A 14,669-nucleotide genomic window follows, 5' to 3' on the forward strand; every position below is an offset into this window, starting at 1 on the left:
ACCTAATTTGTATCAAATCAATTCTTTCTTATTCTCTTCTATTCCTACCTCTTCTCCAAACAAAATCTTAGGATCTTTAATATTTATAAAAATAAAATATTCTTTTAAAAAAAATCAGCACAATATTTTAATAGTCAAGTATTTTATCTTAAAATTTATTTATTTATGGTGTATAAAGTAAACTTTTATTAAAACTGAGTGAAACAATATGTATATTAAAAGATAGAATATTATATTGTGTATTTTCAATTAATTTAAATATAAATAGCAAGAAAATGAAAAAGTAGTAGTAAAATAAGCTAGTGTATAGAAAGTGAATCCCATTTTGCCCAAAATGTGAAGGCCATATGATCATAATTTATACTAACTTTTGTTAGTGGAAGAGTGTCTTTATTACCCACCAAAAGTAGCCCACTCTTATGTATTAATTAACTGTACAGACAGTGAGTTGCCCATTAAAAGTGATATGCACACATAGTATATAAATTATATTTTATACGGTTAATTAATCATAAATTATAATACGTATAAATTTTAAATATTTTTAATTAATAAATTTAGTATACTCCATATGAATTTCTGATTAAATATTTAAACTATTTTATCTTATTTGCCTAAAAATTTGACAAAAGGTACTTGAAAGAAGCTAACTTTAAAAATTCTCCAAAGTTGTCTCATTCGAATTATCATAGTATGTGGTGCAAGATCCAAGCTCGGCTGTAGCATGTAGGGTTGGCATACACAAGTGGTGAACATTTGACACCTGGCATGCATGTCCTTTTTTTATATTTTATTTTTAAATACATGTGCTATTCAACTAATAAAAATTAATCTCATTTGTTTTATAAAAACAAAATTAATCTAATTGAATCACTTGAGATATTAATTTATCATTTAATAGTCTAACATAATAGTTAAATATGAAATAAATTATGATATTTTGTATGAGTTTACAATTTTTGGTAGATATTAATTAGTTACTATATTTTTGTAGTATTAATGATATAATTATAAGAAAATTGTTGATAATAATAATAAAGTAATACATAAAATGTTTAAAGAAATATAATTGTATAATAACAAGTAAAAAATTATTTTATAATTAAATCAAATATGTTATAATACTCTATTTTAAGTTTCAATAATACGTAATAATGCTAAAAAGAAAAAAGTCGTTTTCCTTTCATAAAAAAATATAAAAGTAAAAGAGAAAAATAATAATCATCTTAAATTGATTTCTTTTTACCTTTCTTAAATCAAAATGATATTAAACATTAAACAATTTTTTTTATTACTAATCCATTAATTATGCACTATTTTTTTTTCAAAATAAATTCCTAACACTAAGGTTGATTTCTATAGATTGAATCCTACTTAAATCAAGTGGGACTATTAAAAGCAACAAAAATCTAAATCTAAATTTATCTTTGTGGCAACAATAATGTAGGAGGTGTGAAGAAAAAGCACAGGGTATGGGTAACTAACTAAATAGCAGAGTTTCGTAACTCATAAGATTCGTTGGATCTGACTTCTGAGCTTAACTCATAGTCGGTTCCGAAAATTATTGTTCTCTTCCGAATCTGACGCTCATATATTTACACCACACTCTCACACACACTCACCGTTTCATTCTTCTCCAAAAAATAAATTATGGGTCACTCACGTTTTCTCCTTCTTCTTCTTCTTTCGTCCCTCTTCTTTCTCTCTTTTCATCATGGTATGCTATTTCTCACATGAACTCACAATTTTGGTTTTGTCCCTCTTGTTGTCACCTTCTTTTTTTTTGTCAATTTTAAGGATTCGGGAGGGTGGCACTGATGGAGACTGAGGACGAGGAGGATGTAGAAACTGTTCCTTTACGAGAGGTTTTTTTTTTACCCACAAAATCAAACATAAATTAATATTTAGTTTTATTTGTTGCCTTTCATAGTTTTATATTTGTTTTTCCTTCAGATTAATGTTCACTATCGCACAAGTGTCAAGTATGAGATTGCGGATTATGCTGATCCACAACCCAATATCAATCCCAAGAATGGGTATATTTTCAGCCCTCCTTCACCAACTCCAACTCCTACTCATCCTCCAACTCCATAAGTTAATCCAAGAACAAGATTCGAATTTCACAAATGATGCTTTATGTCTTTCTGATCAGTTTTATTTTGTAATTGTGTTAAACTTGGCTCCAGAATCATAGAATTAGGATTGTGGTAATTGTGTTGATGTTAATTTTCTTGTGCTTTCAAAATGCAAATTGTGAATTACACTAATAAATAAGTGTTTAGTTATTTTGCAATCCAATATTTCATTAGCACTGACATGTGCTTATATGGGAGAATGGAATCAAATAATTCATGTTTGAGTTGTATTTTTCATACAACAACTCGTATAATATTCTTTATATAACAACACTTTTTTTTTCTTTTTTTTTTTTCTCTTGCATTATTATCTTGTTATGTCATGCATGTTATTTAGCTGGCTGGTTTGGCTTCAATTCACAAAGTTGAAATTCAATTTGTGTTTTCAGTACATGGTGGGTAGGTGTTATTTGCAGCTTCCTGCATGGACCAACTAATAAAAAGAGATACATATCTCTTTTTCCATGGATTATTTAAATGATCAGAGACATGTAAGTTAATGGTTGACTTACGAGTAAGTTTGTCTCAATCGATGCATGATTAGCCAAATTTTAAGTTAACCAAAGTGTTGTTAATTATCCTCACGTGCAATATGGGGTACTGTGAGCAGATATATGTAACAAAATAAAATTGAATTTCCCCTCATATGTGATTTATTTATTTACAACATCTTTGTGTTGTAATTAATATATTTATTTATATACTAAAATAAGAAATTCTAACAAGATAATCACTCTCTGCCGAGCCCTGAAGGAAGTGGTTTATTAGTGGGGTGGGGTAACAAACAATAGTGTACGTGCTATTTTCTCTTCACTTGCCAAATAAAATTTGACCTAATTATTGCTGCTATTTTTAAATTAGTTATTTTGTTGTTTTAGATTCTTAGAATGCTTTGAGACTATTTAGTCAACCAAATTTTGCAGGATGATGTATGCATTCTTTGAATTTTAGCATGGTATGGGAAATATCACATAGACGTCATTTTATAGGTTTGACGTACTAATTCTTTATGTTAATGAGAGGAGGAGAATATACTATCTTGTTATCTGTTTTTGAGGAATTAATAATTTCCAACTTCTTTTTTCCCCTTACATTAAAGTAACATTTTTTTAGATGAAAAACAATTGAGAACGTTTAAACATTCCAATTAAATTTAATTTAATGCGGAATATGAGATGGTTACCATGTTTGAATGACGTTGGCAAATTAATTTGGTATATATATATATATATATATATATATATATATATATATATATATATATATATATATTATGAGTTATGACAATTTTTGTAGTTTGAAATCCGCTGTAACTACTTCACTAATTTCAATATTACGAGTCTTTACTTTTTGTTTGAGTGAAACAGATGTTTTTATGAACACTAAAATTGATAATCTAAAAAATTTATTAAATTTATAGAAAAAATTTGAAAGCTCATTTACTCCAAAGTATGGTTTTTAATATATATTTATATATTTATTTTATTTTTTTCAATTAAAATTTAAGAACTTAAAATAATTTTAGTGAATTCTCCTTAATTAATATTTAAAAATTAAAAATAAATAGTTATTTAAAAATTATACAGTGAAAAAATTATTTGGATTCAAAAGGAGAAAAAAAATGAATAAGAAAAAGGGAAAAATAAAGATAAAAATTAAAAAATATTAATAAATTGTAAGATTTAATTACAATATTAACAAATCAATGATCTTCAATAACATATTAAATAACATGTAAATTAAATATACATGTTTACCTATTATTAAAATGTAGAGAGAAAAAATATAGAAAACCATTAAACATGGTAAGTAAAATATGCAGTCAAGTAATTGCCAAAAAGATATAGTTGAAAGTCCATTTTGTTTGTTTCAATTTCTTTCGGTTTCTATGGCTATTAGGATTCAATTATTTGGCAGTTAAAAGAAAGTAGACACTTGTCAAATTAAAACACACTTTTGCTTTTATTGATTTAACTCATTTATTTATTAAGACTATTCTTCTTCATCGGGAAAATTAATTTGAAGTTTCTCAAATCTTTTGGAGGTTAATTCATCATATTAATATGGCACATGTGTTGAAATTAGTGATGAATTGTTTTGTATTTATTTTATAGAGATATATTTTTAAGATAAGTATTATACTTTGTTATATATAGTATTACTTACATTTTTATATTAATATATTATTATTTATTTTGGGGTTAAATTTTTATAAATTTATTTTTGATTATCACTTATCACTCAAAAAGTCTTATTCCAATATAGCGTAATATTTTATAAACTCAAACTCATCATCCTTTCATAATGTGTGGAATTTAGTTTTCATTTTAAGGATTACTCTCTCAAACATAAGATCTAACCTCTTATTCAAGAAAATGTATGTTTTGTGTTGTATTTTTGTTGGTGTTATTTATATTTTGTGAAAATATATTTTACATTGAATCATTGGCTAAAATATTTATGATTAATTATTTTGTAGTTTATTTATTGTGAGATATATTTTTTAAGAGGATTATGACGTTTTTATTGTAAAACAATTATTTACACACATATACACATTGATATAATATTGTTCACTTTAAAACCTAAATTTTCATAGATTTACTTCTAATCATCATCCAAAAAACTTCAATATTTTAATTAAATATGCATGTATTTTTTAAGTTTATAATTTTTTTTCTCATTTTTTAATGTGCAAAATTTTATTTATATCCTAATACTTAGGTCTTGAATTAGGTTATATTGTAAGTTTCAAGTACATAAAAGTGTGATAAAAAAAATTTATCCCAAGAAGAAAATGTAAAATTAATAGAAAATATTTAGATGAGGAAAATGGTAAACAAAGTTTTATTTTACCTACTTTTTAACTTTAAAAGAGTTAATAAATTTCCTTGAGGATAATTATTGATGATCAATATCATTACATACAAATATATATTCAATGAAGTTTTTTTTAATTATTTAGTGTTAACTAACCAACTAACTAATTTGACTCTTTAAATTAACAAATACATCACTTACGTAGGGTAAATTATATATTTATATTCTTCACGGCAAAAACTGAAAAGAAGTACAAAACTAGTTACTTTTTATTGTAAAAAAATTGTGTCGTTGGATATCTCTAATATTGGCCCAAAAACTATATGGGTCCAACACTTGATCTTAAAGGCCGAAGCTGAAGTCTTCCCACGACCGAAACAGAGAAAAAAAAAAAACTGGAGTCTTCCTTTGTCGATAATTTGGTGATTTTTTTAGGTTTGAATATATTTTCAGTTTTTTAAATTTAAAATAAATTTATTTTAGTCTTTTAAATTTAAAATTAATATTTTTAGTTCTTATAATTTAAAACAATATTATTTTAGATCTTATATTCAAATTTTGTTAAATAACTTGTTAAATATTGTCTTGTAAAGTCTATTTGTTAATATAATTGTTAGTAAAAATATTACATTAAATCTAGTTGATGCTGTATAAATATCTTAATATCTCATTTTCAAACATGTTATTAATGATCTAAGAGACTAAAATAAAATTTTTAAAAATTATAAAACTAAAAATAATAATTTTAAATTTGAAAAATTAAAAATAAATTTATCTTAAAAGGAAGTAGAAATATATTTAAATTTTTTTATACCCTCATTTCTGTAATACAAGTTGGCTATGTAGTGATAAAAAAGAAATGTTATTGCATCTCAAAATACTAAAAATAAAATAAAATAAAATTAAAACTACAATAATTCTAATAAATAATCTTTAAAGAAATCTCATCTTAAGATTTTTTTTATCTAAATAATCGTTGAACCAGTCTTGACTGTTAAAGCATAGCTTCTAAATAACATCTCACTTGTTGAGTTGAGTCCAAGTCAATAAGATTGGTTGAACTAATAAAGGAGGATTTTGGATAAATAATTTGGGTACTCTTACCTGCTAAAACTATCATACCAAAAGTCAAAGGTATCCTTTGTTACTATGGTACCGATCTGTCTATATCCGTTCTATTTTGTTTGATATATTAAAAAAAATTATTTGGTTTTGATTGTCATTTTTTAATATTAATGAAACATTATATATATATATATATATTATCTTTAATTATTTATTTTCTAAAATATATAAAAAAAAATTGATAACAAAGAATTTAATTAATATAAAAAATAAACGATATATTAAGAAATTTTATAATATTTCATTCATTTCACAATTATAGTAGTTTTAACATTTAAAAAATGTCTCAAAATGAATGATATTCTCAGTTTTTAATGTAATATTAATTTGTTTCTTCATAAATTATTCAATCATCACAATTAAGAGTAATGTATTTAACTATTAATTGAGAGACTAAGCTTCTTTAATAAATTTGTATCAAAAAGTGATACACTTGTTATCCTAATCTATGTATAGAGTAGAAGAGTTATTTTTATGAAATCTAAAATAATAATAATATTAAAAGAATGCATTTTTCATATTCTAAAATATTTACATAAGGACTAAAAATTGCTTTTTATATCCACCATTTGGTGCTTTTGGCATTGACACAATGAAAATGCTTGGGAAGTTTTAGAGAAGTCAATAAATATGTCACTCAATGTTGTCAAATATTATATTTGACACTGAAAAGCTATTAAAGAGTCACCTATTGTAAGTATTTCTTGCCAAAATTTGAATTCTAATACTAGCTACCAAAGCAGGACTAAACCTATTTCTGGTATGATGAAGTCCAACATAATCACCTCTATTTTTACATATTTGATTACTTATGGCATGAAGGTTTGTATTTGAAATGAAAAAGGTGAATTTGTTTCATTAATGACATCTTATCATACATGTAATTTTCATGTTCATAAAGTTGAGACATCATCCCTATTAACAACAATCATTTGGATCATTAGTATGTGTGTCCATAACGTCTATTTTGAACTTAACTACAAGTATGTTTTTTATGACATACATTCTAACTCCTGTATAAATAGAGTTTGATCATATTTTAACTTTATGTAAAAAGAAATTTAGTTTGATTCATAATTCTTCGATAAATTTTGTTAGTAGACAAGTCAATCAAGTTGTTCATACTCTAACAAGAATATCTAGATTTCATACTAGTTCACATACTTTTAGTCATGTACTTGTATCAATTTTATTATGATTTATGAAATATATAATCAGCAGTAAAAAAATAAAAATACCAACGTTAAAGGAACGGTACAATTTTAATTTTTAGCAGTTTCTGTACTCGTATTGTTTCACATTGAAGATTTTAGAGACAAGTTAATACCTATGTTTCAAGGTAAAATCAAGGGTTATTTATTGGACATTGAATTTCTAGGTTCCCTTCGAGGAAGGGAATAAAGAAGTGTAAAAGGGTTACATGGTCGTCTACTCGTCTTCCACCAATATTCTATTACCTTTGGTAAAAGTAAACTCACCCATTTCATGGAAAATGCTTTCCATAAAATTCCGTAGAAAATTTCCTCCATGAAAACGGCACATATTCTAAAATTTGGTCCCACAACGTTTTTTCTTTCAAAATGCAACACCTCTTTCTCTTCAATTTCCCAAATTTTGATGTTATTAAGTAACAAAAGAAATGATCTAACAATTGTTGGCAATAGCGAGAAAGAACATGAAATAAAATTATAAGAGTTACGGAATAATGAACGGACGAGAAGATTACATGAAATAGTGATTGAGGAGAAGGTGATTTGTTAAAAGTTAAAACTATTACAAACATTGAACCCTAATATACATTAAACTGACCTAAATAACAATTAGCAAATGTAAAAACTCACTCAAAGATAGTTTATAAAATCCCTTAAATAGAGTGACGTATGTCAGTTGACAACTACAAATATAAGTGGACATGGAAAATTTGAAGGAAACAAGATAGCCGAAATGGCAGTTTCACACTGCACCAAAATCTATAACTATAAACACTTTTTTTATTTATTAAAACATACTTAGAATGTTAAAAAAAATATTATGAAATCGTCTAATCACAAATTATATTATAAAGTAAGTTTATTAATTATTATAAAAATTATCTCAAAAATAATTTCTGTATAATTCATATTAACAATACATGATAATTTAACTGATAAAAATATATAATATTACAAGAGAATTACGTGGAATAAGTGGAAATGTGACACACGCCATATTGTTAGGCACGTAGTGGTCACTCACTTCTTGGAAACTACTGATTGCAATTTCCTTTGACAACAGAAAGTCTTGCCGGAAATACATTTATTGTAGAAAAAATGAAATCAGAAAAAGACAAAGACATGGAAAAAGCAGGCCAGCCTGATATGCCTCTCTTTCAAACGACCACATCAACCTGGAAAAATTCCATATAATATGGAATAAGGAAACAGGAAATTTCCTTTGAAGCTGTCAAGAAATAACCATTTACTTATATTCTAGCACTTTCTTTCTATGAATGAACTTGTCAAGCAGCTTCCTTCACCTTTCAAAGCTGACCATCCTGGCTGCTTCAATGTTCCAACTTCTGAATTATATAACCAACCCTCCACACCCCTCAAACAACAATAACATCAACAATAACATTTCTCGTTTTCATAGGCTAAATAACAACTTAACAATTTGCAATTTTCAACCCCTTACACAAGGGATCGCCACAGGATTCTACCTCTTCATCTATATTTGAACATATCTGCAGCCATGAATGTTATTAGGGAACTTGACTTCCTTATTTCTGAGGGGAAAGCATCTCAGAATGATGGAAACTCAACTTCTTCCTTGTTTGGTTTGTTAGACCTTCCCTTGTTCTGTACATTTTTCAACAAAATCCAGAGTTTTTTCCTGAGTTTCTGGTTTTTCCTCGTGTGCCAACTTTATTCTGATTACTCAGAGGTGAGGGAAGAAAAGAAGATATCAAAGTCTGAGTTTAGCCACCAAGATAATGAGTCAAATGGCACAAGAGATTGTGAGAATCTTGAGAGGGATGAAGTCAAAATGGTGATGGCAAAACTGGGATTTTTTTGCAGCTCAGAAAGTGAGGAACTTCAGGAGAAGTATGGTTCCAAGGAGCTTTCTGAACTGTTTGAGGAGCAGGAGCCAAGTCTGGAGGAGGTGAAGCAGGCTTTTGATGTTTTTGATGAGAACAAAGATGGGTTTATTGTTGCAGAGGAGTTGCAGAGAGTTCTGTGTGTTTTGGGATTGAAGGAAGCAGCAGAACTTGAGAACTGCCACAAGATGATCAGGGTCTTTGATACAAATCAAGATGGAAGAATAGATTTCATTGAATTTGTAAAGATTATGGAAAATCGCTTCTGCTGATTTGTTTGTTCTCTTTTTTCATTTATATATTATATGAGTTAGTTTAATATGTTCTCTGAGTTATTGCTTCTTCATAATGTTTTCATCAATGTTTGAATCTAACAGAAAAATAAGTACACTGGAAAGTTGTGATTGTCGACAGCCCTAAAAAACTCTGATGGAAATGCTTTCTATGAACTAAAATCCATGAAGAAAACACACACACACATATATATATATATATATATATATATATATGAAGAAAATACGGAAGAAACATAGAAAAGATAGTACTGTGAGATGAACAAATTTCTGCGAAAAGTCAAATTTCCTCGTAAAGTTCTGAACAAAAGAATAGAAGGTATCTATTTTGTAGATACCTTGGCTTTTTAGACTATAATAGAGCTCCCAATGATTCCATCTAAAGACAAATTATTGCTGGAAGGATGCAAGAAAGGTAATATTAATATGCATTTGTTCATAAATTTTGCATTGGATGTCTAGTACAGCAGTACCCATTATAGTACTACTTTGCTCCATGGATGAAAGCCACGAATATGGACACTTATGTTGCCCTCTAAAGTTAATTTTTTAAGTGAGAAGCACTCAATTTTTTTCTTGCCACTCGAGACAATCTAATTGACATATTCTGGTGGAATGAATTACATATGTTCACATAATGTCTAGAAGTGGGGGCTTTGTTGTTATTGTCATGGACCGACCTATGAGATCACCTCAACAGCTGTACTCCCCCAAATTCGAACTAGAAATTATCTAATGCATATGTGGCGTTTGTATATCTATTTCAAAAGAAGTTCCACATTATTCGGTCTTGTAAAACTTAAGTCTTTATATATTAGTGTTCCTTATACTTTCAAAGAGATAAAGTAACGGATGTTCTTTAACGTCGGTTATCCATATGTGTGTTTGCTATATATTACAACGTTATCTCCCTTAAATCTATGGAAGATTTGGAAGACAAGGAACCAGAAGAGCTTTGAACTTTTGATAATTTCGTTCTGTTTATCTGACCACCTAGAGTCTAGATATACTAATAAAATGCATTCTGTTGATCTGTGTGACTAAAACAAAATAAAATAAAAATAGTTTCTCAACTAACTTCTTTTCTGTTAGTTGGCTATGATTCTGGTTTAATCTTGGATTCCCTTGTATTCTGTATATATTTTCTTTTCTTATCTTTCTCTCTTGTATGTAATATAAATACAAGTCAGTTTGGTGAGTGGGAAAGTGATTTAACAAGTAAGGGTGAAAGTTACAAGGAGTGGTAGAACAAGGTGAAGGTTCTTGTGGGACTTGTAACTTGTATTGTTTGAAGATCATAGTGAATTGGTGCTGCTCTTCCCGTGGATGTAAGCCTCAAGGCTGAACCACGTAAAACTTGGTGTTCTTCTTTCTTTTTCTCTCATCTTTAATTTCTGCATTTTATAAATTCTTGCATCTATGTGCATATGTGTGCACCAGTATTTTGTGGTTCTTGTATGTTTTAATCTTCTTGTTAGGTGTTAGAAGCTAAATGACCAACAAGTGGTGCCGTCTGTGGGGATAAACACTATCAAGAATGGGAAATACAAAGTATGACATAGAGAAGTTTTCTAGTGAGAATGATTTCGGGCTTTGGAGGATCAAGATGGAAGCAATCTTGATTCAACAAGGGTGTGCAGAAGCTATAAAAGGAGATGAAAAAATGGTAAGTTCTTTAACTCAGAAGGAGAAAACAAACATGATTGAGAAGGCTAGGAGTGCTATAATTCTATGTCTAGGTGACAAGGCTCTCAGGGAGGTTGCTAGAGAGAAAACTGCTGCAGCTATGTGGCTTAAGCTGGAGTCTTTGTACATGACAAAGTCATTAGCTCACAGATTATGTTTGAAACAAAGATTGTACTCATTCAAGATGACAGAAACAAAATCAATTGTGGATCAATTAGCTGAGTTCAACAAGATCTTGGATGATTTGGAAAATATAGAAGTACAACTGGAAGATGAAGACAAGGCTCTGCTCCTTTTGAACTCACTACCAAGGAATTTTGAACACTTCAAGGATGCCATTCTTTATGGCAAAGAACAGGACATTACTCTGGATGAAGTGCAAACTTCAATTAGGACTAAAGAGTTGCAAAGACAACAAGATAACAAGACAGATGATAATGGGGAGAGTTTGAATGTGTCAAGAGGCAGAAGTGAGAAAAAGGGACAAAGTTAGAAAGGAAAGAAAGCTAGATCAAAATCTAAAATTGGTGACATGTCAAAATTCAAGTGCTTCTACTGTCACAAGGTTGGTCATTTCAAGAAAAACTGTCCTGAGAGGAATAGGGACCAAAAATCATCAGCTGATTCTGCTGACATAGCTGCAATATCTGATGGCTATGAGAGTGCTGATGTTCTTGTAGTCACAACTTCACAGACACAAAAAGACTAGGTTATGGACTCAGGGTGTTCTTATCACATGTGCCCCAAGAAGGACTATTTTGAAACCTTGAAGTTTAAGGAAGGAGGGACAGTGTTGCTTGGAGATGATCATCCATGTCAAGTGCAAGGAATTGGCACAATCAGGCTAAAAATGTTTGACAACAGAGAATACATCCTTAAAGATATGAGGTATGTGCCTGATCTCAAGAGAAATCTTATATCTATAAGCATGTTTGATAGTTTAGGTTATGCTACTAAGACTCAACATGGTGTACTTAAAATTTTGAATGGATCTCTTGTGATTGCTAAAGTTAACAAAGATAAGAATAATGGCTTGTTTGTCTTAGATGGATCTACGGTTATGGCTCATGCATCTATAGCTAGAAATGACATTGATAAAACAAAACTATGGCATTTAAGGCTAGGACATGTAAGTGAGAGAGGCCTAATTGAACTATAAAAACAGAATTTGCTCAAGGGTGATAAGCTTGATAAGTTATAATTTTGTGAACATTGTGTGTTAGGTAAGTCTCACAAGGTAAAGTTTGGAACTGGTATACATGTTTCTAGTAGGCCTTTTGAGTATGTTCATGCTGATTTGTGGGGACCTTCTAGAGTTAAAACTCCAGGTGGAGGTTCTTATTTTCTCACTATCGTTGATGACTTTACTAGAAGAATGTGGTTGTATGTACTAAAAGATAAAACTGAAACATATAAAAAATTCAAGGATTGGAATACTCTGATCCAAAACCAACTTGAAACCAAGTTAAAAATATTAAGGACTGACAATGGCCTGGAGTTTCTTTCAGAGCAGTTTGCTGAGTTTTGCAGGAACTAGGGGATTAAAAGATATAGAACAGTCCCTCATACACCTCAACAAAATGGGCTTGCTGAGAGGATGAATAGAACTATCTTGGAAAGGGTTAGATGCATGCTTCTTGGTTCAGGATTGTCAAAGAAATTCTGGGGTGAAGCTGCTACCACTGCTGCATATCTCATAAATAAGTGTCCTTCTTCTGCATTGAACCATAAAACTCCTATGGAAGCTTGGCATGGAAAACCTGTAGATTACTCCAATCTAAGAGTGTTTGGATCTCTAGCTTATGCTCATGTGAAAGAGGGTAAGTTAGAACCAAGAGCTGTGAAATGTGTTTTCATAGGATATCCAGATGGAGTGAAAGGCTACAAGCTATGGAAGTTGGAAAAAGGTGGAGGAAAATGCATAATCAGTAGGGATGTTACCTTTGATGAGACCAAATTGGGAATACTTGAAGAACAACAAATGGAAGAGAGCTCTAGCAAAGATCATGTTCAGTTTGAGGTGGAGTCTTCCACACACTCTTCATAAATAAATCAAACTGAAAATTCTGAAGAAACCACTGATGGAGCTTCAAGTTCAGGTGAAGCTGTTGGAAATCAGGATATATAAGTCATCAATTGGTTAGAGATAGAGCAAGGAGAGTTCTTAAACCTTCTAGCAGATATGGTTATGTTGACTTTATTTGCTATGCTCTTAATACTGCAAATGAAGTGCAAGGATTTGAACCAAAGACTTATAAGGAGGCTATGGAAAGCAGTGAAGCACAAGATTGGATGAAGGCTGTACATGAAGAGATGGAATTTCTACAAAAGAATTTGACTTGGAAGCTTGTTAGTTTGCCAACAGGGAAAAGGGTCATAAGCTGCAAATGGATCTTCAAGAGGAAAGATGGCATTCCAGGAGTTGAAGCACCAAGGTTCAAGGCAAGACTTGTTGCCCGGGGATTTACTCAGGTTGAAGGTGTAGACTACAATGAGATTTTCTCACCTATAGTGAAGCGTTGTTCTATAAGGATTCTGCTTAGCATTGTAAACTAGTTTGACTTGGAGTTGGAACAAATAGATGTCAAAACTGCTTTTCTGCATGGAGACCTTGAAGAAACCATTTATATGCAACAACCAGAAGGTTTCTCTGAAGAAGAAAACAAAGTCTGCTTACTAAAAGAATCCTTATATGGTCTAAAACAAAGTCCTAGAATGTGGTACAAGAGGTTCGATGATTTTTTGATGAAGTTGGGTTTCTATAGATGCAGGTATGACAGTTGTGTATATGTTCTTAAAAGAAAGAAGGAATATGTGTTATATCTACTCCTATATGTAGATGATATTCTTCTTGCAAGTCCTAGTAAGGAAGAGATAGAAAATTTCAAATCTAAGCTCAATTCTGAGTTTGAAATGAAGGATCTTGGCCCTGCCAAGAGGATTTTGGGAATGGACATCATTAGAAACAGAAATGAAGGAGAATTGTTCCTATCACAAGAAAATTATTTGAAGAAAGTAGTTGAGAGGTTTAGAATGCATCAATCTAAACCTGTCAATACACCTCTTGGATCTCTATCTAAACTATCTATTTCTCAGGTTCCTAAAACTGAGGAAGAAAGGATCAAGATGAAGTCTGTTCCCTATGCTAGTGGGGTTGGCAGTGTCATGTATGGCATGGTGTGTTGCAGACCAAATTTGGCTTATGCAATTAGTTTGGTTAGTAGGTTTATGACAAATCCTGGTCAACTTCATTGGAATGCATTGAAATGGTTGTTTAGATATCTCAATGGGACTTTGGATGTGGTTTGAGATTTAAAAGAAGTCATATAGAAGGAGATGCTGTGATTGGATATGTTGATGCTGATTTTGCAGGATGTCTTGATACAAGAAAGTCATTAACAGGTTATGTGTTCACTATGTTTAGTTCTGCAGTAACCTGGAAAGCTAACCTACAATCAGTGGTTTCTTTGTCAACAACTGAAGTTGAGTATATTGCTCTTACTGAAGGAGCTAAGGAAGGTTCATGGTTAAAAC

The 14,669-nt window shown here is 30.0% G+C and overlaps 1 protein-coding gene and 1 long non-coding RNA gene across 2 annotated transcripts; both read left to right on the forward strand.

Moving 5' to 3' along the window:
• The first annotated feature begins 1,513 nt into the window (after nt 1-1,513).
• On the forward strand, nt 1,514-2,419 carry LOC145956966 (uncharacterized). The gene is made up of 3 exons (XR_014433396.1): nt 1,514-1,717; nt 1,798-1,865; nt 1,954-2,419. It is a non-coding gene; the product is annotated as an uncharacterized LOC145956966 (long non-coding RNA).
• Nucleotides 2,420-8,562: 6,143 nt separating this feature from the next.
• LOC109801809 (Calcium-binding EF-hand family protein) lies at nt 8,563-9,477 on the forward strand. The gene has a single exon (XM_020362934.3). The coding sequence runs from the start codon at nt 8,811-8,813 to the stop codon at nt 9,426-9,428; it is 618 nt and encodes a 205-aa protein (XP_020218523.1). The 5' UTR covers nt 8,563-8,810; the 3' UTR covers nt 9,429-9,477.
• The last annotated feature ends 5,192 nt before the right edge of the window (nt 9,478-14,669 follow it).

Source organism: Cajanus cajan, chromosome 4, assembly GCF_000230855.2.
Source record: "Cajanus cajan strain Asha chromosome 4, NIPB_CcT2T_4, whole genome shotgun sequence".
Lineage (NCBI taxonomy): Eukaryota > Viridiplantae > Streptophyta > Magnoliopsida > Fabales > Fabaceae > Cajanus > Cajanus cajan.

Excerpts from the sequence above, each read along its gene's own strand:
- LOC109801809 (XM_020362934.3), top strand. The coding sequence starts at position 8,811 with ATGAATGTTATTAGGGAACTTGACTTCCTTATTTCTGAGGGGAAAGCA.